General features: G+C 40.7%; 1 protein-coding gene across 1 annotated transcript in view; it reads left to right on the forward strand.

Moving 5' to 3' along the window:
* LOC131139387 (talin-2) overlaps nucleotides 1–24,611 on the forward strand; it is an 87,962-nt gene that overhangs the window by 13,415 nt on the left and 49,936 nt on the right. The window contains exons 2-8 of the mRNA XM_058088979.2: nucleotides 5,250–5,298; nucleotides 18,011–18,174; nucleotides 18,619–18,716; nucleotides 20,214–20,343; nucleotides 22,002–22,154; nucleotides 22,225–22,367; nucleotides 24,237–24,364. Of these exons, the coding sequence (XP_057944962.2) occupies nucleotides 18,039–18,174; nucleotides 18,619–18,716; nucleotides 20,214–20,343; nucleotides 22,002–22,154; nucleotides 22,225–22,367; nucleotides 24,237–24,364 (788 nt within the window). The 5' untranslated portion in view covers nucleotides 5,250–5,298; nucleotides 18,011–18,038. The remainder of the gene's footprint in view (nucleotides 1–5,249; nucleotides 5,299–18,010; nucleotides 18,175–18,618; nucleotides 18,717–20,213; nucleotides 20,344–22,001; nucleotides 22,155–22,224; nucleotides 22,368–24,236; nucleotides 24,365–24,611) is intronic.

Consider the following 24,611-nt stretch of genomic DNA (forward strand, 5'->3'; position numbering starts at 1 on the left):
TTTTATGACTGGGGGAGCCATATTATAATATATATAGTGGCATAAAACTACTTGTGAGGATGCAACACACACACACACACACACACAGATGCATGTTCATATTGGCTGCAGGGGACGACTGCTGGAATGCTACCCATGGGGATGTGTTTTATTTTTTATTGGGGTAAAAAGTCCCCCCCTCCCACCCCCAAAATATACTTATTTTTAATTGGCTGTTTGTGATCTGATGGAGATGCTTCCAGTGATGTAATTCAACCAACAAAGACACACGGACAACTGCCTCCGTTCTCACACGTGCACACAAATGAATGTCAATCGCCAATATAAACACATTATTTCACCCCCCCCCCCCTCAACTTTGTGTGTTTCATTCCATTCATGGAATTGGAATGGGAAGGAGAGGCTGTAATTGAATTAGCTCAACACACACACACACACACACACACACATGCACGCACGCCGCCCCCTGCCTTCTGCAATGGCAATCAGTAAGAATCTCTGCTGTCCCAAGAGAGTGTGGAATGGTTGCCTTGTATAGAAGACACACGAGAGGGGCTTTCTATTGTGTGTGTGTGTGTGTGTGTGTGATGGGTGGGGGGGGGTGGATTTGTGCCTATTTTTGTGAGTACACACTTGTTGTGTAGTGTTTCATTTCCACAGATTGTCTATAGCTAGAGCAGATTAAAATGGTCCGCATGGACACAGGGCTCCTGACCCCTTAACCTCTGCCGAGGCCGCTATGTGGCAACTGTGTGTGTGTGTGTGTGTGTGTGTGTATGTGTGTGTATGCATGTGTGATGCATAGCAACAGCTGCACTCCAGATGTCCTTAACTCTCCGAAAAAGGCAAAAGTACAGAACGAGCAGATGAGAATGTCGACCCTAAAGAGGAAGATGTGACTCAGTTGGACTCCAGTTAGCATATAGATTGTCGTCATGTCGGTTGATGATATGGGGTTCATTTGTAGCCATTTTTTTGGAAATGACAATTGTGGCATGAACAATCCGTCATATTTGATTCCGTTATTTTAACACGGGGGCACGGTGGTCAAGTGGTTAGCACGGAGGCCACACAGCTAGGAGACCCGAGTTCGATTCCACCCTCGGCCATCTCTGTGTGGAGTTTACATGTTCTCCCGTGCATGCGTGGGTTTACCCCCACATTCCAAAACATCCATCAAAAACATGCTAGGTTAATTGGCGACTCCAAATTGTCCATAGGTATGAATGTGAGTGTGAATGGTTGTTTGTCTATATGTGCCCTGTGATTGGCTGGCGACCAGTCCAGGGTGTACCTCGCCTCTCGCCCAAAGACAGCTGGGATAGGCTCCGGTACCCCTGCGACCCTTGTGAGGATAAGCGGTAGAAAATGAATGAATGAATGGTCTAAAGACAGTGCCAATGAAGAAAAGACAGGAAGCAGAGATGCGGATGTTGAGGTTCACATTGGGAGTGACCATGATGGATAGGATCAGGAACGAGTACATGAGAGGGACATTACATGTTCTATATGTGCCCTGTGACTTTTCATGTTTATGTGACAAGGTGGCACCCATTGACTACTCCTCAAGCAAGTCAGAGCTTTTCTTCTCATCACTCACACACATCGTGACTTGGAAACACACAGCCGCAACCGGAAGTGTTTGTTGTGTTTGTCGTATTCATTTGGTCTATCTGTGGCTTAACCTGCATCAAAATTGAGACAATACGCTTCAGATTAATCGACTAAGAAAATGATCATGTTTGTATTTTTGTGTATGTTTATTGTTTACTGTAGCTATTTGACAAACATTTTGTTTTTTTTTATTATTTTAACAGAATATTCAAGCTTCAACCTGGTGTTTTTTTTTCAATTATTTGCTTTGCCTTCAAAGAGGCAAGAGGATGGCTGTTGTCATGGCGGTGTGCCATGATCATTACATGTAGCAAAAACCCAACTGTTTTTAATGTATTTTCATATCACAAAACCCTCAAAATAACCCCCCCCCCCTTATATAAATGATGGCCTTTTGGAACTTGAAGAAAGATGATTTGTAATCATGCAAGTGATGTATTGGGTTCATATTTGGACTGAAGGTGCCAGGTTGCAGACATACTCCCCCTTATGTCATCCAGCTGTGTTGATGATGTGAGAACAAGCCACAGTGAGAGGTTTTAATTTAGAGGGAGCTAAGAGGGTTGGGGGGGGGGGGGGCTTACAAGGGCAAGATTTCACAGGCACCATGTTGTCTAAGCGCTCCCCAGGATGGACGCAACAATGAATTCCTGAGTGTCATATTTGACTTCCTTAACATTACCCCCTGGACCCCACCTCTGGACACCTTGGGGGGTGGGAGTGGGGGGTGGGTCATATGAGAGTCTTTAGTCTTTCAGTGCATTATGTTGTGATTTAGCTGCTGGCTGGCTGGTCATGGTCTAGAAGTAGTTCCATGTTTCCTAAAGTCAGCATTTTGACTTTATTGGAAGTGAACCCCCCTCAAGAAGGCAAATCTGTGAAGTTGCTCAAGATAAGGTTTCTCTTTATTATTTTCCCCCACGGCAAAAAAAAAAAAAAAAAAAAAAAAAAGATTAGTGTTTCTTTACCACAATGTGTTCTTCACTTTCTAGGGATTTGGTTTTTTGCCTTTTATGCTGCTTTGATCCTCAGGACAGCAGACCGTGCTTTGAGGTTTAATATGAAGCTGGCATATTAATAAGATATCATCATGCAATGCCATCATTAAGGAATTGAGTTCAGGTTGCAGATATAAGTTCATTTAAAATAACGAACTAATTTGTCTCATGCCCAATCCTTGCTATGCTCTAAGTGACTGTTTACACCCTTAAACTGTTGTTTTAGTCATGTAAACTCCGACATCTCATTAGTTACCAAAATAAGTCTTGAAACTGCTTCTTTTTTCACTTTAGCATGGTTAGCACAGATTGGCTGTTGCTGTCGTGGGTGGCGACGGGGCCGTAGCATACACACAGAGTGCAGAAGAGTCACGTTGTAGAAATGGAATTAATAGATTGCAATATTCATTCATTCATTCATTTTCTACCACTTTTCCTCACGAGAGTTGCGGGGGTGCTGGAGCCTATCCCAGCTGTCTTTGGCCGAGAGGCGGGGTACACCCTGGACTGGTGGCCAGCCAATCACAGGGCACATATAGACAAACAACCATTCACACTCACATTCATACCTATGGACAATTTGGAGTCGCCAATTAACCTAGCATGTTTTTGGAATGTGGGAGGAAACCGGAGTACCCGGAGAAAACCCACGCATGCACGGGGAGAACATGCAAACTCCACACAGAGATGGCCAAGGGTGGAATTGAACCCTGGTCTCCTAGCTGTGATGTCTGCGTGCTAACCACTAGACCGCTGTGCCGCCCAGATTGCAATATATTGTCACATATTTTTCATTGTACTCGTCTGGTGGTTAAATGTATTTAAATACAAATATAAGGCATTCAAAGACGCTGTCATAATATGTAGTGTTCTACAATGGTCATCAGGTATCAATAAGGTTACTGCAATGGTCGCTGAGACACACAAGCACCAGAACAACAGGATTTTATTGCAATGTTTGAATTATTTTGCAACAGGTACAATAGTTCTTAATAGAAACACGGGTTACTGTTGCGGTCATAACCCAAGCCAAGTTAAAACTCAATTCTGAACCCCCTGACATCACTTCCTGTCCACCCACTACTCAGCTCCCTTAGGGAACACATATATAGCAACACAAAAGTTTGTCTTATTTGGTAATACGAGTAAAGGAGGCCAGACGGGTTTTAGTCCATGTCTACAGAGTAATCATGTCAATAAAACATATTTAGAAGGTCGTAAACTATTCGTAAAATATTAAACTTCATAGTTAAGGAATCCTACTCTGTGGAAAGTCAAGTATCACTGTCAGGTCTGTGACTAATTACCAGCGTTAAACATGGGATTACTGTACGCTGTCCCATTGACAAAGTTTCATAGAATATAGGAGCAAATTATTAATTATTATTAATTATTAATGCTAGGAGCCCACTGGCCCGGCGCCAGTTGGTGCCAGTTTGCGCCAAAGATTATGTGATTGGCGTGTAGTGGCTCCCTGTGGCGCCAAATTAATGTTCGCTGGGCATGTTGCCATGTCGGCCAATCACATAATCTTTGTCGCGAACTGGCACCAACTGGCGCCAGCCCAGTGGACTCCTAGTATCATTGGCGCTACTTAGCTCGCGCCATTACATTCCAGTGGATTCCAATAGGCGGATTGTTTGTGACATTTGGTTCTACTCGGTGGACACGAAGATTTTAAGTTGGGAGGCAGTTTGAGACACTGCACGCCACTAGGCACCTTATTGGCAACACTAGGCGCCACAGAAAATTGCATTGGCGCGGACTGGCACCAATTGGCGCCGGCCCAGTGGACTCTTAGCATAATATTTCAGTTCAGTTATATAATTCTAACATTAAAAATGTTTATTTTGTAAACGTGCTGTCCAGTAAATAACAATTACGGTTATTTACTCACTCAGTTTGTACAATTTTTAAGTGAATTATATTAATTTAGTTTAATCTGAATTTGAATGAAGTCTGCTTTTTGTCTATTTATTACTAGGGATGGACATTTGATTAAATTTCCCAATGTTTTGGGGGGCGGGGGGGGGCGCTGCTGTATGTTTCAAGGGAAACTTTTACAATGCTACAACATATACACAAGAAAGGAATGGCACACCCGTGGTGTATACTTATGTAACATTATTTCCTGTTTAATCATCATTGTGCACACACTATGGGAACATTATCATCATGTCTTGACTGCTGGAACAAAGGTGAGTCATAAGAAACGTGAGACTATTTGCCGCCGGTGTCCATGAGTAAGTGACACTCTTGGGGGGGCGTATGGTTACATTAGAGTCAGAAAGGGGCGGGGTTAGTTGGTAACTGTGTTGTCATCACACGGCAGCTGGTCCCAACTCGACATGATTTAGGATTCTCATAGGATTAGAGCATTTAAAAACAAATTAATTCATGCTTTAAACCTGTTTACTTTTTTTTTGTAGCTGTCTTTATTTTCCAACACACAGCTTTGTTAAAGTTGTGTTATGATGTTTAAAAGCACGCAAGAGTCAGCCATTTTGGATTTGTTGCTATTTTCATGGATCATTGATTTGATTTGCATTTTAGTCACATTATTGATTGATTGACATGAGTATTTTAGTAATAATTCTGAGTCAGTGCCTCACTTAAAACCCTTGTTTGTCTTTTCAGGTGTGAAGATCAGCACACACACAAGCAAGGCGCCCCTTTCAGCAATAAGGTAACGTTAGCGTTGACGCTAATGTTAGCATGTGTTGTCTCCCCCAGATGGTGTTTCTGCGTCAATTAACACATGAAGTCTGAGGATGGGTTTTGTTTTGTTTTGTTTTTTTATTTGCAGAGGTAAAAAAAAAAGACACTTTCTTGTCAGTGGCTGAGGGTTGCCATGGTAACAGAAGCTCATTGATTTGCATGAAAGTCCTCTGTCATAGTCTTAAATGCTTCAACACTGCTGTGTGTGTGTGTTGGTGGGGGGGGGGGGTCATTTTTAACAAACCCGCATGAGCTGGATCTGTTGTCCGAGCCCCCCAAAAAATTATGAAATAATATTTTAAATAAAATAAGCAGAATACAGTTAATTAAAAGCATATATAACAATTGATAAATAATAAATAAACAATGCACAAGTAAAATAAATAATTCATAAATAATTCATTAATAATAAATAAGCACACACACAAGGAGGAAGGACGGAACAATTTTTTTTCATAGTTAGAGCCTATTTTTTTATTTATATATTTATAGAGCTGATTAATGATTGATTAAACAATACACAGGGAGGAAAAATGGGATATTAAATATTGTAATATTGTTGTTCAGGATTGTAAACATTGACAGAAACATCAACAGTACGTATAGTAAATGACTTATTTGAGATGTTTATTTTTAGTTTTGGTTGATACATTATGATATTTAATATTTATTCAATGTATTTATCACCTGTCAGTATGCGTTTTTGTGGTTTATGTAATTTGGCACTGCGTTGCTTTTAAGTGCCGGAGGGAAAATGGTTTACCATCAGACTGTCATGCGTCACTCCATGACGGCGTACATTTTTTAAGCTGACTCAGCGAGGCGCTTTCACAGGCCAATTAAGAGGCAGCATCTGGTGCTATGCCACTCGCTGGGATGGCACTCCAACCCCTCGCACTGGCAGCTGTGAGTCTTTCCAGTCTTTAATGAGCTGCTCTCCTGTTCGGAGCATCGAGAGAACTTAATCAGATATGTGCTTTGTTAAAAAGTGAGCAGTTACACGTGCAGTCCTTTGCTGTGACCCTTTTAAAATGCTGGCACATTATTTTTTTGTTCCCCCGTTTTGGCAGTGTTGAGTATTCCTGAAAAGGAGCTAATTAGTGTTCGTTTCATGTTTGAATCCTAACAGAGGGCCTATTAATACAAGCACTCCAATGGGCTTTTCTTGTTGAAACACATTAAAGAGGAACCGTGAATCATTAAATGCTGTGGTCATCATCATCATACAAGAAGTCAGCAAATCCTGCAAGATTTCATTAAAGTGGATGACACTTCAGCTCAGTGTGAATGGAAAGGATTAGCGCCACAAGTAGCGTAAATACGAAATTGAGATGAAAAAAAAAAAGATTTCTACACAAGTCTGTGAGGACCAAGTAGCTCTTCATTTGAGAGGAGCCAATCAGGAGCTATGAAAAAACTCAGAACAAGGTTGTCAAACCATTGGATTTTGCAGGAAGCTGTTACTCAATATAACGGTCTGACTTTACAAAGAACGCTGAAGTCATCACACAGCAACTTAACACTCAAAAGGTATCGCTGTGAAATATACAAACAAGTACCAATGCAAGTTTAAAATGGAAAAGAAAAGTTTTTTTATTTTTTTGAAAAGGTCATATTAGAGCAAGTATTTAAAGGATTATTAATGATTAGTTAGGATTAGTTACCGCTGTACGAGCCGAAGGGTTCAAAGTTTAAGAAAAAAGTAGCAGATTATACTCTGGAAATTACAGTAGTTTTTTGCTTTCATTTGGCTTATTGTGTTTTTATTTTTTTATTTTTTGGAGCACCATCATAAGGGTATTAATTATTGCAATAAGGAAAAGTGTGGTGATACCCATACCCCAATTTTAAAAAGAAAACTAATCCATTCCCTAAAAAGTAAAAACCAAATTATTATAGAAACATACATACTGAACATACTGATTCTAGAAATATGCATAAATGGGTCAATAAATGATAACAATAGTGAAATTCATTCATTCATTTTCTACCGCTTTTTCCTCACGAGGGTCACAAGGTGCTGGAGCCGATCCCAGCTGTCTTTGGGCGAGAGGCGGGGTACACCCTGGACTGGGCACATATAGACAAACAACCATTCACACTCACATTCATACTTTTTGGAATGTGGGAGGAAAACCGGAGTACCTGGAGAAAACCCACGCATGCACGGGGAGAACATGCAAACTCCACACAGAGATGGCCGAGGGTGGAATTGAACCCTGTCCTCCTAGCAGTGATGTCTGCACGATAACCACTCGACCGCCGTGCCGCCCTACAATATTGAAATATTATGACTAAATATGACATCAAACTTGTCCTAATATGAGCATTGACTAGCTTCCAATCCCTTTGCTGTCCTCTAATGTCACATATATTGTTAAAATCCAGACATTTCTGCACATTCCCGTTGACTTTCCCGCATTACAAGCTGCAAGAGTTGCTCACTGGGAGCAATTAAGTAGCTCAGTGTCGGAGGACGCTGCAGTGGATGAGCCGTGGCGGCTCGGGTAACACTACGACTTTGAGACTATCCTTAGCCGTGACGTGACGGCGTGGACATGACAGCGTCTGGCCGGCTCCTATGTAGTGAATCTGAACCTGCTAGTGCGGGTCCAGTCACCAGGATGTAGTCTTCTCAAACGACAGGCATTAACCTCATTGGCACCCTTGACTAGACGGCTATCATGGATGTCCTGATGCCTTTGCTTACATGGAAGCCTCGAAAATAGCAACTGAGTCATCGTAGTAGGATGTAAAAGTATTACTGATAGACTAAAGTTAACCTTCTCACATGTCTTAAATACAGTAATGTATTATTTTTGAACGACCAATCAAACATAGGTAATATTATACAACAATGTGCATTCATTTAGGGGCAGCGTTGAGCAAAAGGATCACGCTAAAGCTCCATCTGACAGCAAGAATTATCGCTTTTAACTAAATGCGATAGTCGCCGCAGAGACATAAGCCATGTATTAATATACACTTACAAATCACTGAGATTATGTCAGATCTTTTTTGTACATACCAACTTTTATTGACTTGCTTAAGCTTCTTAGCGCTGATTTTAGGGATTTCCCGATACAACTTTATCACTTCCGATATTGAACCCCTGATATAATATTTTAGAACATGAAGAGCCGGTATTGGATGTAATGATATTTTAGTATCGATCCGCACGTCACTACTATGGGATAGACGTGCTGGGGTGGAGTCTGGAATCAACTACCGTATTTCCTGGGCAATAAGTCGCACAAGGCCAAAAATGCATAATTAGGTAGCAAAAAAACATACATAAGTCGCACTGGAGTATAAGTCGCATTTTTTGCAGGTAATTTATTTTACAAACTACTCAACCAAAACTTCTTAGGTGTGTTTGGGCTTGTTATTGCGTTGGAAAACTGCCATGCCTTTGGGTTTCATCTCCGATTCACCCTGGACGTATTGGAGTTCATTTCCCCTCAATGAATCATTGCTTAAACAATTTGGCTTAAATGTATATAGCTAAATTTGTGTCAAATTTGAAAACTATGCTTCAAATGTATTTTTTCACAAAAAAAAAAATTCTCCCTTTTTTTGTGGGGAGCTGATATTTTCCTGAAATTTACCTATGTTCTACTGCTTATTACTAAGGAACAGAAAAAGGTGGAAACAACCTTTTTTTCTGATGGAAGACTAAGTAGCTCCGGAGTATAAGTCGCACAAGGCCAAAAATGCATAATTAGGTAGAAAAAAAAACATACATAAGTCGCATTTTTTTGCGGATAATTTTATTTTATTTTATTATTTTACAAACTACTTAACCAAAACAGACATTATGTCCTCTCGGAAGGCAAGTTCTAACATGAATAAAATAATAGAGAACAGGCTGAATAGGTGTAAGATATGCTAACATAATGGTTATTCAGCTACACAAAAAATAAACATGAACAGAAAAGGTGTCCAGTGTTTATGTAACAGTTTTTTCATTTATAAGTCGCTCTGGAGTATAAGTCTCAGGAACAGCCAACCTATGAAAAAAGTGCAACCTATAGTCCGGAAAATACGGTATTATATACGTTATTCCAAGCTTGTAACTTTCCAGGTCCGCTGTTGACCGTGTCTCATTCAACTGTCACTTTTTTATTGGTTACTGTTTGCCTGCTGCTGCCTTTTCTAAGTAAAGCAAACCACAATTAATCATTTCGTTAATGGTGCACTACCTACATATCAACGTTTGCATGTCTGTCCTTAAAGTCAACAAGGGAGCACAAATATTTGTGTAACTTTTGTCAATTATTCCTTCTCTGACCTGCATATGCCTCACATGTGTTTCCTGAGAATTTCCCATATGTATATGTTCCACACCTTGGTAAAATAGATGACTCAGATAGTTATGAGGTCCATGACCATGGTCACTTTACCCTCATTTAGTCTTAGGTTCACATTTATTGTTTAGATAGACAGATATTGGCATTATATGTGTATGTAGATGTGGCAGAATCGAACAATGATGATGATTCTAAGAGGTCATGACTGACAGGGGCCTCAGAAAACAAATATTTTGAATACATTTTTGGAGTGGACCATGTGTGTTAAATCATGTGTGTACTGTGTACGTGAAGTGACAAACACATTTTAGTGCAGTGGTCTCAAACTGGCGGCCCACGGGCCAAATGCGGCCCACTGGACGCAAGTTTGAGGCCCCCGTCTTGATATGAAAGTTTAATGTTAGTTTGATATGGATGCTGTATGGTATCATGAACCCAGAAATTATATATTTTGTGTAGAAAAATAAAAATTAAGATTTGAGAACAGTAAAAACTGGAAACAAAAGCACTGAAAAAGTGTTGGGTATAGGAGAAGCAAAACCATTGAAGACAGTTTTTTGGATTTTTTTTTTCTGTTTTTAATACTTTTTTTTTTTTTTAAACCTGATGCGGCCCAGCCTCACCCAGACCCTAGCTCCAGTGGCCCCCAGTTAAATTGATTTTGAGGCCCCTGTGTTAGTGTGTATGACTGGATATGCATATGTTAGCAATATGTGTGTGTGTGTGTGAATACACAGTCATTTACCGTACATGTACAGTGGTGTGATTTATTTTTTGCATGCCACATTTTCTTTCAGATATTTCAAATATTTCAAATATATTGAAATATTAGTCAATGACAACACAACTGAACAGAAAATGCAGTTTCTAAATGAAGCCCATTATTAATAAGGTCAAGACCTTGACTAGGCAACGGCAAAATCTTCATTTTGATTTTCTTCAGCTATTCAAAGGTGGACTTTCTGATGTGTTTTGGATCATTGTCCTTCTGCAGAACCCAAGTTGGTTTCAGCTTGAGGTCATGAACAGATGCCCAAAAGTCTTCCAGCTCCTCAAGCATTAGAACGGCCCCAGACCATCACACTACCACCACCGTATTTTACTGTTGTTATGTTCTTTTTCTGAAATGCGGCCTTACTTTTGACACATGCCTTCCAAAAGTTCAATGCATGTCTTGTCGGACCCCAGACTACTTTCCCAAAGGTCTTGGGGCTCATCAAAATGTTTCTGGTAAAATTGTTCTTTTTGCTCAGCAGTGGTTTTCATCTTGGTTCTCTGCCATACAGGCCATTTTTGCGCAGTGTCTTTTTTAAAAGTTGCGTCAACTGAGGCAAGTGAGGCCTGCAGTTCTTTGGAATTTATTGTGGGGTCTTTTGTGACCTCTTGGATGAGTCATTGCTGTGCTCTTTGGGGTCATTTTGGTTGGTCGACCACTCCTGGGAAGGTTCTCCACTGTTCCATGGTGTCGTCATTTGTGGATATTGGCTCTCACTGCGGTTTGCTGGAGTCCCAAAAATTTAGAAATGTCTTTACAACCGTTTCCAGACTGATAGATCTCCATCTCATTTAAGTTTTAAAAGGGGGGTGATCACTTTTTCATTTCTAAAAGTTTCATTTAAAAACAGCATTTTGTGTTCAGTTGTGTTGTCATTGAGTAATATTTATATTTGTTAAAAACATGCAAAAAACTAAGAAATCCGGAAGGGGCATACCATTTTTCACATCATTGTATGTATAACCGGACCAATGGTGTTTGCATTATGCTTTAATGTGAAAGGCAATGTATGTTTGAATTAAATGACCGACATGTGAACGGACGGTGTTTATGAATTAATTAAGGAATTACCTCCGATTAAATGTTATCCTACTCAGAAGTCAAACCTGGTTTTGTCGGTGAAAACGCCCAATTTAAAACAGAAGAGGAAAAAGGTTCTTGAAGTGGTAGCTGAAACATGTCTCTTGCAGTTGACTTTTCCAGTGGCTTTTCACAGTCGAGCAATGGTGTGGCAAATGTACCAAAAAGATGTCAAATAGATTTTCCCCTTCTGGTGTAGAGGCTTCATTGATTCCATTTCCTGTCACAGTTGACTTTCATTCCCGGCGAAATGAGGAGCAGACAAGTGGATGGTGGAGAATGGTCAAGCTATGTTGGTTCAGGGCGGAGTGTTGGGCGGTTGCTTGCCTGCTTGCATGAAACCTGACACCAGCATTGCCTCAGAGACCATCACCTGCCCCATTCTTTTTCATTCATGTGCACACAAAGACAAGACGCCATTGGAACAAACCGTGTCACTGACCCCCTTCGCCACAAGGGTGGATCATTGCATACAACATTTCTATTGATACCCGACCTTTTTGTTTCTGTCTGTCTTTCTGGCAGACATAATAGTAACCTAATGCTATTGTTGGTAACCAATGTATAAAACAAAGAGAAGCACAACATTGAACTGAAGATGACAACACAGAAGAGTGGTTTGATGTGTGTTGGTGACGGTGTTTTTACAGTTCAGTGTTTGATGCTGATAACACTATAAAGCAGGGGTCTCAAACTCAATTTACCTGGGGGCCACTGGAGCTAGGGTCTGGGCAAAAAAAACAAAACGCATTTATTAAACACAGAAAAATATACCAACTTTTTCAGTGCTTTGGTTCCGATTTTCTACAATAAAAGCTCTGATAAAACATTCCACTGTTCTCAAATATCTTCATTTTTATTTTTCTGCACAAAATAAGATGAAAACTAAATAAACAAATCAAGAATAAAGAAAATCAATCAATCAGTTATAAATAAATATAATAATAATAATAAAATGGCAAATAATAAAAACTTAAGAAACCATATATAGTTGGTGGGTAGACAAATTATTTTTTTCTGATTAAAATTAACAAATCATTATTAGAGCCCTGTAGACGACACGACTATAGTCACATTTATACTCTTTTTATTTACAACATATTGCGCAACTGCAGGGTCTTGAGACACATGCTAACTCGCAAACTAGAGAGCTAGCAACCTAAACGGTAGCCTTCAAGTTATTTCCTTTAAACTTAAATAGCCAAAAACTTACCACTTCCACACGGATAGGGAGGATAACTATTAACAGTTATTTAACCTTTAATATGAACATTAATCAAATGTAATAATTTTTTCTGGGTACATGATACCATACAGCATCCATATCAAACTTGCGCGGGCCACACTAACATTAAACTTTCATATCAAGGCTGGGGCCTCAAACTAGTGTCCTGCGGGCCACATTTGGCCCGCGGGCCTCGTGTTTGAGACCCCTGCTATAAAGTAATCCCTTGTTTATCACGGTGAATTGGTTCCAGAACTGACCGGATATGTGAATTTCAACAAAGCATTTTTATAAATAGGTAGATCATAGAAAACCTGTTTATCACCTTCCAAATACAATGGAGAACCCGGTAGGCATGAAATAACATCCCATTAGTCAGACTGTAGTACTTGCAGACATAATAAGGGACAATAAAACTACCACTGATTTGTGTTGCAATAAATGTGTTCCCTAGGGGAGCTGAGTGACATGTAACAGGAAGTGACGTTGGGGGTTCAAAGTTTTGTAGCTTATCTGTGGGTGACATTTTCCAGGTGGGGTCCCCGCCGTGGGGTAGTAGTTAGCGCTCTGGATTTTGGAGCGGATGCCTCTGGTTCGGTAATGGTAGTGGTTTTTTTTTTTTTTTTTCATTTGAACATGCATCAGATTACAATTGAGTGCATCCCATAATCAGTTCACAGTTCCACATGTCCAAAAGGAGTAGGAAGAAGCAAAGCTTATTAAATCCTACCCCTCCATCTGGTACTTTTACAATCAGTAACTATTACATTTGTTCACTTCCTGCTTTTTGAATATGGTTAAAAGTTGTTTTTTTTAATTATTAGCAATTTTTTAAATAAATTTTTTAATTAAATTTGTTTGAATCTCCACTAGTAAGCATCGTCTGTATTCGTCAGGAAAAATCAGTATGGGGGTCGAAAAGATCCGCTGTGGCAACTCCTTAATCAGGAAAAACCCGAAAGAAACAAACAAAGTCCAATATGGTATGTGTTGTTGTGTTGTTAATACACTGCATAGACTAGACAGACATTTTTCTTAGCATCTTGCTAATACATAGAAACAGGGACCGGAAGTCAGCTCCGTCACCTGTCACCATGATGTCACCACTGGTCAACGCTGTAGTTTTTTCCTGACTAACACAGTTATGCATAAAACAATTGTAAATAATCAATTGCTATAGACTTTGTGGATCCATGTGGCTGTAGCCGACCACTTTGTTACCACTGTGGAAAAAGACCGAGGCTGCTAATGTCGTTGTTTACTGCAAATGTGATTGTTGGAAAAAGAGGTTTTATGAATGGCCGGTGGCTGTGTTTCAAGAGTGTATTGATTACTTGATGACTTTATTGAAATAGTTTCAGCTCTATTCATCAGTTCCACGCAGATGGATGGATTAGCAATGTGGACTTTGCTGTATTCTGAAATCTCTAATGACGCGGCTGCATTTGCAGTGTAAAAAAAAATAAATAAATAACTGAAATTGAAGTGTGAAGCGATGCTGTGAATTAGGAGTCATGTCCTGAATACAGAACAGGATGTGGCTGAGCTCCACTTCATTTTTACAAGTGCACTCTTTAAACTTGCTGCCCACTAGCAGCCTCATGAACCTGAAGTGAACTGTGTGCGGGACTAAAGATTTCACCAGAAATTCTGTTTTATTTATTTGCACAAACATCGATGGTAGATATAGATCTGCCTCATTCTACTGAAGTCGTATTTGAGTTTGAGGTTGCTGAAAGACAAAAGCAAAACAGATGACATACAATATTACATATACATTATACTCTATATTATTATACTCTAGAAAGAACCATATTCATTTTAATAGATGCCTGATTCTACTCAACTTAGGTCAATGTTCAGAGTTTGACTGACCAGAGCTATGTTTACCTTTCATGTGAGTGTTTGTGTGTGTGAACAAATGGATAGATGTTTGTTATATGCGTATATATGAATAGAAAGACAGATGTGGACACTCGTGTGTTTGTGATATGATTGACAGATTTTGACATAATGTGTGACTGTTAATAGACCGAAAATGTTTCCATTGTACTTATGTGAATCAACCAACATCTCAATACTGTCATCCCTCGCTACTATATTATAAATCATTGTTTTGTGGTTGAGTGTGGCGTATTATTAGTTAAAAATGCATATTTAAGGAATTTCTATATATTTTTTTGCCTAAATTACCTATAAATGAACTAAAATACATATAAAACTTTCAGAAGATGCATTCAAAGACATTGTGATGACATGTAGTATTCTACACAGCTCACTAGGTGTCAGTAAAGTTATTGTTATTGTATTCAGTGAGACACATTGCCGGAATAACAGGGTTTTATGATGTCACACCACGCCAAGCTGAACCTTTGACATCACTTCCTGTCCGTCCCATATCTCCCCCCGCACTGAAACACATTTACAGCATCACACACAAACACAAGTCTTATATATGTGTCGTATGTCTTTGTTTTTTCTTGTGATGTCTACTATAATGGGTAATTGGAGTGCAGAGGTAACTGTAGGGATGTTATTTAATGTCTAGAGGACTCTAATAATGTAGAGGATTTTGACTGATATTTCAAGCCGCATTGAATTGAGTCTGGAACCAATGAAGTGCGATAAATGAGTGGTTGCTTTATTACAGATTTTGACCTTATGGGTGTATATGCATGGACACATTTTGACATTATGTGTGTGAATAGATGTGAATAGATAGACAGCTGTTTGCAGTGTGTGTGTGTGTATGTAAAAATACCAGTATATGTTGGTGTATGTCAATGTTTGACATTATGTTGGCATGTGTCTGCGAATGGGCCGACGGATGTTGACTTAATTCATGTATGCGAATGAACAGACAGATGCCAATTTAGCTCGTGAAAGGACCTGAAAAGTATTCAGTCGAAATGATAAAATAAAAATATGCAGGAATGTCAGTGTTGTGTTAAAAAGGGCAAAAATGCTCCAGGCGTTAATCATTTCCGCCGTGTTTGTTTCAGCAACATCAAACTAACTCATGTCACAATGAAACAATTTTCCTGTCTACTTTCAAAGGTTCATCCTGATTGCAGATCCTGGTGAAAATGATTACACCACGAATGCTTATCTCCCTTTCATAGCCAAGTGGCCTCACCTAAGGCTAAGCGGCAATGTGCTGAACATCTGCTCCGAAACATCCAGTTGTTCCACACAAACAAACTTATGGGCGTGCCAGGGAAGGCAGATGGACTAATTAGCACGGTGCTCCAGCCTAGTTTATTTGCTGAAACTAGGTTAGCGACGTGCTCGGCCCGAAATATTGAGTGTGTTTTCTGGCCCAGGTCTGGTGCTGACTTGTGGGCTGTGGTATTATTGGATTAGAGGCCATGTTACAGTAATAAGGTCTGGACGTTCCCAGCAGGCCCTGCTCTTGCTCCGCATCAATGATCTATTGAACAATGGCTACATGCTCCAGCCGACTGTGTCATTTTACCCTTTAATGGCGGGACTCACACCAAAGTAAAAGGGAATTTGATGCATTCAAGGTAGGAACATTCATTCATTCATTCATTTTCTACCGCTTTTCCTCACGAGGGTCGCAGGGGAGGGTGCTGGAGCCTATCCCAGCTGTATTCGGGCAAGAGGTGGGATACACCCTGGACTGGTCGCCGGCCAATCACAGGGTATAACAAACAACCATTCACACTCACATTCATACCTATGGACAATTTGGAGTCGCCAATTAACCTAGCATGTTTTTGGAATGTGGGAGGAAACCGGAGTACCCGGAGAAAACCCACGCATGCACGGGGAGAACATGCAAACTCCACACAGAGAGGGTGGAATTGAACTCTGGTCTTCTAGTGAGGCCTGCGCGCTAACCAGCCGTCCGCCATGCAGCCCTTTTCAATCATACACAAGCAAAAGGAATTCAACCGCTGTACAATAAAACTAAAATAAAGTAAAATTTTTGCCTATCCCAGCTGTCTTTGGGGGAGAGGCGGGGTACACCCTGGACTGGTCGCCAGCCAATCACAGGGCACATATTGACAAACAACCATTCACACTCACATTCATACCTATGGACAATTTGGAGTCGCCAATTAACCTAGCATGTTTTTGGAATGTGGGAGGAAACCGGAGTACCTGGAGAAAACCCACGCATGCACGGGGACAACATGCAAACTCCACACAGAGAGGGTGGAATTGAACTTTGGTCTTCTAGTGAGTGAGGCCTGCGCACTAACCACCCGTCCGCCATGCAGCCCTTTTCAATCATACACAAACAAAAGGAATTCAACCGCTGTACAATAAAACTAAAATAAAGTAACATTTTTGCCTATCCCAGCTGTTTTCGGGCAAGAGGCGGGTTACACCCTGGACTGGTCGCCAGCCAATCACAGGGCACATATAGACAAACAACCATTCACACTCGCATTCATACCTATGGACATGTCTAATTAAAAACATTCTCATCTAAGCATACACTGAATATATTTCTATCCATATTTCCACCACCTTCCCTCGCTAGGGTGTCAACTCTGGGCCTAACACCTCCGCCCCCGCGTGTGAACACATCTCACATAGGAAGCAAATTCTCCAAGTGTTAGTCAGGGTCAGGAGCCAGAAGAGAAACCCTGTCTTGTCTTTTCCGCTATGGCTCAGACTGACCTTTGAACTCTGAACTCAGACACAGAGGAGCCCTGTGCCTAGAATTGATGGCCAGACAGGAGATGCTCTGTTTAGGGGGGGTTCAAACATTTCACTTCCCTTTTTTCTGTCTCTTTAGACAAGATTTAATGACAAGAAATATTGCTGGAGTTTTTTGTTTGGTTTTATTAGAATGTATTACTTTTGGGAGAATATGAGGAATGGTGCTGTCACTTTTCACAGGCGGTATCGACTTTATCATCATGCAGACGAAACAAGACAGAAATTGCATTTCTGCTTGTCAGTGTGTGATGATGGTGATGATGATGATGATGATGTTGTTTGGGTTCTGCTTGATGGACTGTGTGTCAAGATTTGTGTTGTTCTTTTATATGATTGTAAACTGAGGTGCAACAAAAATAATAATGGACTGACTTGAGTTCACATTTGTTGATATTTATAAAATGTATGCATGTGAATGACCAGCACATGTTGTCATTGTGTTAATGTGAATGGACTGGCATCCACTTTAGTGTGTGTGTGATTACAAGGGGGCTGTTGTGTTATTGTTGTGAACTCCCAGTTCCACTGTATTCATCATGTCCTCATATACTGTACTAGTTTTTCTTTAACTTTCAGCTCTTCCTCCTCCGCACAGGTATAGCTGCAACCCGCTGCCATCCAAGATGGTGGTGCTATCACTGAAAATCTGCGTTCGCCACTGCAACGTGGTGAAGACCATGCAGTTCGAGCCGTCCACGGCCGTCTACGACGCCTGCAGGATCATCCGAGAGAGAGTTCCTGAGGCTCAAACCGGACAGGGTGAGAATGCTGAAATTTAACTGATGACTCTCTAACAGGGCTGCATGGTGGATGAGTGGTTAGCGCGCAGGCCTCACAGCTAGGAGACCCGAGTCCACTTCCACCCTCGGCTATCTCTGTGTGGAGTTTGAATGTTTTCCCCGTGCATGCGTGGGTTTCCTCCCAAATTCCAAAAACATGCTAGGTTAATTGGCGACTCCAAATTGTCCATAGGTATGAATGTGAGTGTGAATGGTTGTTTGACTATATGTGCCCTGTGATTGGCTGGCGACCAGTCTAGGGTGTACCCCGCCTCTTGCCCGAAGACAGCTGTGATAGGCTCCAGCACCCCTGGCGACCCTCGGTAGAAAATGAATGAATGAATAAATGAATGAACAGTATGAATACATTTCAAAGTACATTTTGTAATGATGGTTACAACACAATCATTTTTTTCTGCTCTAGCTTCAGATTATGGTCTCTTTCTGTCTGATGAAGACCCCAGAAAAGGCATCTGGCTGGAGTCCGGCAGGACGCTAGACTACTACATGCTCCGTAATGGGGTAAATAGTTGTGCTCTTTGAATATATACACACCATCCCTGCTATTCGAATGGACACCATAAAACCTACGCTCCGCCCTGCAATATAATTCTCACAGTTATTAAAGCACATTTTATATTCAGTTTTACACATTTGGAAATAATATCACAAATACCAAAAGGATACTTTTGGATATTTCAATATTGAACAAAGCAAAATTTGTTCTCAATCAGAAATCACTCCACACTCTTTATTGCTCTCTGGTTCTACCATATCTTACTTATTGTGTGGAAATATGTGGTAATAACTATAAAAGCAATCTTCACTTGTTAAATGTACTGCAAAAAAGGTCAGTAAGGATAATTCATCATGCCGCCTACAGAGAACATATTAACTCCTTATTTCTAAAATCACAAATACTTAAACTTGCTGATATAGTTCATCTTCAAACAGCTAAAATAATGCATAAGGCTAAAAATAACCAATTACCTAAAAATGTCATCCAATACTTCTCTACAAGAGAGGAGAAATATGATCTCAGGGAAGAACTACATTTGAAACACTTATATGCTAGGACTACGTTAAAAAGCCATAGCATTTCAGTATGTGGAATCAAACTATGGAATGGATTGAGTAAGGAACTCAAACAATGCACAACGATGAGCCAATTCAAGAAACAATACAAGCAGTTGATGTTTGCTAAATACAAGGATGAAGAGTCTTGAACCAGTCATGATGTGCTATACATATCACTATATTGACACTTACTATGGTACCCATTATGTTATTGTATGGTCATATCACCTCGTACTTTGGTACGGGACAAAAAACTATATTGGGAAAGCAGGAAGTGAACAAATGTAACAGTTACTGATTGTAAAAGTACCAGATGGAGGGGTAGGATTTAATAAGCTTTGCTTCTTCCTACTCCTTTTGGACATGTGGAACTGTGAACTGATTATGTGATGCATTCAATTGTAATGTGATGCATGTTCAAATGAAATAAAACCATTACCATTACCTTACCTGAAAAATAGAAGCACTCCAATGCATAAATGGCATCCAAAAACATGCTGAAAAACTAAATAAAATGGTCAACTATGATTTAATTACACAAAAGGTCATTTGTAAAGGAAAGTTAGTTCTATGATGTTAGCTTCCAGAAGCTACTCTGTACAGGAATGCCTGTCATTTTGGACTTCTGAATGCTCTCTCAGCTTTCAAGCCAAGGCAAGGCAAGGTAGCATGCATGACTGTGACCAATTCTTTTGTACCAAATCTCTTCTCCTCATTGTGATTGAGGAAAAGGAAGCAGCAGGCTGTGATAGGCAGCCGGTAAATTTCGTTTTTGTGCCCCCTGTATTCTATTCGCTCGTCTCGTCTCGGCACCGCACAACCTGGACTCATTTGATCATTTTTTTCCTCGAAGGGGAAAACATTGAAGTCTCGCTTTGTGCTTCATCACTCTCTCATTTTCTTCTTTTTAATTCTTTTTTTTTTCTCTTTTTGACTTTGCAGGACATTCTCGAATACAAGAAGAAGCAGAAGCCACAGAAAATCAAAATGCTAGATGGGGCCGTAAAAACCATCATGGTGGATGACTCGAAAACAGTCGGCGAGCTGCTTGTGACGATATGCAGTAGAATAGGTACTACTCGCTCAGTACTCGGCAACTCTACTGCATGGTACTTACTTGCCTCTACGTCCATCAGGTCCCATTTCTAGGACCATATGACTGACATAAACAACGACTGGACGTTCATTGGTCGAGTAGATTTGTTGTTGTGACTTTTGAGGGTACACGGCCACGTCACAACAACATTGTGTATTTTTTTTTTTACTAGATTAATTCCACAAAATATTAATAGGCTGATTTCTGATTTTTGTCTTTTGTATTTTTCCACATGCAAACAAACAAAATAAGTTTAATTAAGTCAAACATCAATTTTATTTATTTTTGTATTTGAGGCTGCTAAATGGTCAAATTTTTTTATCTAATTAATTACGATTAATCACCACTTGCCACTATATGTGAAATGTGCCCATTTTTGCTGTATTTTATGAAGAGAAAGATAAACGAAAGGACACAATTATACATATTTGTACATATGTATTAACTGAAAATGTAAATCAAGTTAAAGATACACACGTCTGAGTGTACATAGGTGGGATTCTGGGAATTCTGAGCATACTCAAATGCACCAAATTGCACTTCCACAGTAAGAAGTTTGTGTTTATTGACACCAGACATACGTTGTTGTGATTTTCGGAGTGTCTGTAAATGCATCTCACTGTCAGTCTAGTGGCATTGAGGTAGTGTCGTTCCCGGGAAGAGCTGACAAGAGGCGTTTGTGAGTTGGAGAAACATATTTGGTGTTGGAATTGCACAGCTGTTGATGTGTGCAGGTCAGAATAAAGTTATTAAAGCGCGGCAGACTCTGTGGGTTCTGTATAGACGCTATTGTGGCGGCATCAAATTTTCTTTGTAACAGTAAATTACATCTCAACATGGGCCAAAATTTTGTTTTTTTGCCACTAATTTTGATGACCTTTGATGTTTTTCCATTCTTAAGAGTTTTATTTGTGCTGCCTTTGTTCCCAAAACTTGATGTTTATATACTTACACAATATAAGGTACTGTATAAACAATAATAAGGTCCGTGAAGTCAGTGCTAAAAGAGCATCAACATTGGCATCAGTGGTTAGTGCATACCTTGGTTATTGTTTTTTGGTTAACATCCAAAATTTATTCCTGAAGTTTACCTGGGAAGGGCGGCACGGCAGTCGAGTGGTTAGCACGCAGACCTCACAGCTAGGAGACCAGGGTTCAATTCCACTCTCGGCCATCTCTGTGTGGAGTTTGCATGTTCTCCCCGTGCATGCGTGGGTTTTCTCCGGGTACTCCGGTTTCCTCCCACATTCCAAAAACATGCTAGGTTAATTGGCGACTCCAAATTGTCCATAGGTATGAATGTGAGTGTGAATGGTTGTTTGTCTATATGTGCCCTGTGATTGGCTGGCGACCAGTCCAAGGTGTACCCCGCCTCTCGCCTGAAGACAGCTGGGATAGGTTCCGGCACCCCCACAACCCTGGATAAGTGGTAGAAAATGAATGAATGAACAATATCTTATGTTATGCTAGCCTTCTAGGTTAAAATACAGCAAATGTGTGATATCAATAATCCTGTTCAACAGGATTGTGAAGTAATGAATGTTAAACTGACATTGGGGAAAAAAATAATAAAATTGCTCTTTAAAAAGTGCAAAAAAGTGATTATTGTGTCTCAGGTATCACTTTGTTTGCAGGTATCACTAACTACGAGGAATACTCGCTGATTCAGGAGATGGTGGAGGAGAAGAAAGACGACGGGATGGGCACGCTGAAGAAAGATAGAACGCTGCTGCGTGACGAGAGGAAGATGGAGAAGCTGAAAGCCAAACTGCATACAGACGATGACTGTGAGTTCATACAGCGTCTATCTAGCTAGCATTTATGCCTAAACACGTAATGTTTAATGTCTTTTGTCAGTGAACTGGCTGGACCACAGCAGGACTTTCAGGGAGCAAGGCGTGGACGAGAACGAGACGCTTCTGCTACGACGCAAGTTCTTCTACTCAGACCAAAATGTGGACTCCCGTGACCCGGTCCAGCTGAACCTTCTTTACGTGCAGGTCTGACCACCATTCTATGACATTTATCTGGAGAGTATCATTCTGCAGATCGCTTGTTTGGAATGCCATTAAAGATGGCAGGCTGATATTAGAGAATTGTCTCAAGGTGGAATGTGAAACAAGGATGTCTGAAACATAGCCAGAGGGGCCAGGTCATGGAGTACCTTGCCGACATGTTCAGCTGCGTCTTGTAAGAAGCAGAGAACGGGCAGTAAAGTAGGCTCCACGTCTGGTTCTGGTTAGAAGTCTCACCGCGGAATAACTAGAAGGGATGACATGCGGGGTGACTGTTGTAAGAACTGGGTGAGATCATTGTGATGAACTGTGAGCGGAGAGGTTGCGTCTGTTTATGAGCCTTTGCTGTGGGCCAACATTGCGGTAATTCTTGGTTTCAATTATTAGATTCCGTATGTATATATCTGAGTATGATCGCATAAAGACTGTTTGAACAAAGAAGACCAGAACCACAGCTTGGAATTTGTGGAGCACCATGACACTATCAGCTCAGTACTTGGTGAGACATCAGACCATCAGTGAGTTAAGGCAATAGCTGATAAGACGCTACCATGTTTTGATGAAGGTGGACAGGAAGTGTGTCAATAGTTTATGTTTGTGGTTGTCATAGTAGTATTAGTAATATAAATATTAATTAAATTTAACATGCGTGCGATGTCTTGGCAGTGCTACGTGATTAGGTCACGTGACGGTGCGCCGCCAATCAGTGCCGTGTATATAGTCCCGAAGGTATTACACACCGGTAGTCCACCGGCGCGTCCACCGGCGCGTCCACCGGCGCGATGCTGCATTGAAAGAAGCAGTGGTTGATTAGAACTACTGAACTGGCCAGGTTTAGATGGTGAGCTAGGAAACCTGCATTAAGGCAACCCGCCTGAAAGCTGGAAGCCCAGATTCTTACCTGAGGAGCTGGCATCCACCTGCTCTGGTCAGGCCGGTAGGAGACTTTGCAGCCGTCCTTTTTCTTCTGTCCCTCTCGGTGCTCAACTCTCATTGGCCTTCATATAAACTCCAGTCCCTTCCTTCACCCCTGACCCTTTGGACACTCGATTGCTGGGCCATTGAACCGTTGTATGCCTTGGGACTCGCAGTCCTCGTTTTTTTTTTGGTACATTAGATGAATGCACTGATTTGTATACTGATCTCATTAGAATTGTGTTATTGTAAATTAATGTTGTGAACGGCCATTCCTATTTAAATATGTTTGTATTGTTCTATGTTTACTTCACATTATGATTGATGGTACCGCCACAGCTTCAATTGTGTGCTTTGCCTCTTTCCTCTCACTCCCAGAGCTGAAATCTGGATTTTCTGATTCTAGCCTAGATCTTGCAATTACCCTTGGTTTGTGCCAAAAGCTAAAAATAATGAAATAAGGCATTGTACATGCTACAAATTGTAATGCCAGCACTAAAAAGAGCGATTAGCAGCAATGGGGGTCAACTTGGGTGTTAGACAACAGGCCATTTCGTTTGGACAGCTAATCGCTCCTCCTCCTAGATGAAAATGGTGGCGAAGGACGACGGTGGTCAGCATCCATTATCTACCTCTACATGCTTTAGCAACAAGTTCTTTGCCACTTGCCGTACTGTTTACAATTAACAATTTTCTACTTGTGTATGCAGTGTATGTGTTAGTAATGACCCTATGGTGAATGAAAGCTGTGTTTTCCAAGTCATTACAGTTTTTAAATTTGGGTAATAACCGCCTCTTTCCAAATAATCGCCTATTTCCAGTTAACACCTCGTTAGACTTTATGGGACGAGTTGAAATCTGAATATACGTCATTCTTAAATTCACTTTAATGTCGCATATTAACAGTTGGAATTTAAATGAATGCCTTTTTCTTCTCAGGCTCGAGATGACATCCTGAATGGTTCGCACCCCGTGTCATTCGACAAGGCGGGCGAGTTTGGTGGGATTCAGGCCCAGATCCAGTTTGGACCTTTCATAGAGCACAAACACAAACCTGGATTCTTAGAGTACGTACTGTATCCAACCTGTGCTCCTTAATAATGTGCAACATTTTTATTAACGGTTTTCCAAGTGTGAGGAGGGTCTTTCTTTGAAAATCCCCCATTCACTTTTTTTGGGGGGGGTGCCCATTATCCACAATGCTTATGTGAGACATGAACACACCCTGTTGTGTGAGCAGTAAAAAAAAACTGCTCACAATGCAGGTAATGGAATATTTTGGTCCTTTTTAGCATTATCGGAGCTTTCTTCCTA

The sequence above is a fragment of the Doryrhamphus excisus genome, linkage group LG13 (assembly GCF_037039965.1).
Source record: "Doryrhamphus excisus strain RoL-2023G ecotype Guam linkage group LG13, RoL_Dexc_Guam_v1.1, whole genome shotgun sequence".
Classification (NCBI taxonomy): Eukaryota; Metazoa; Chordata; class Actinopteri; order Syngnathiformes; family Syngnathidae; genus Doryrhamphus; species Doryrhamphus excisus.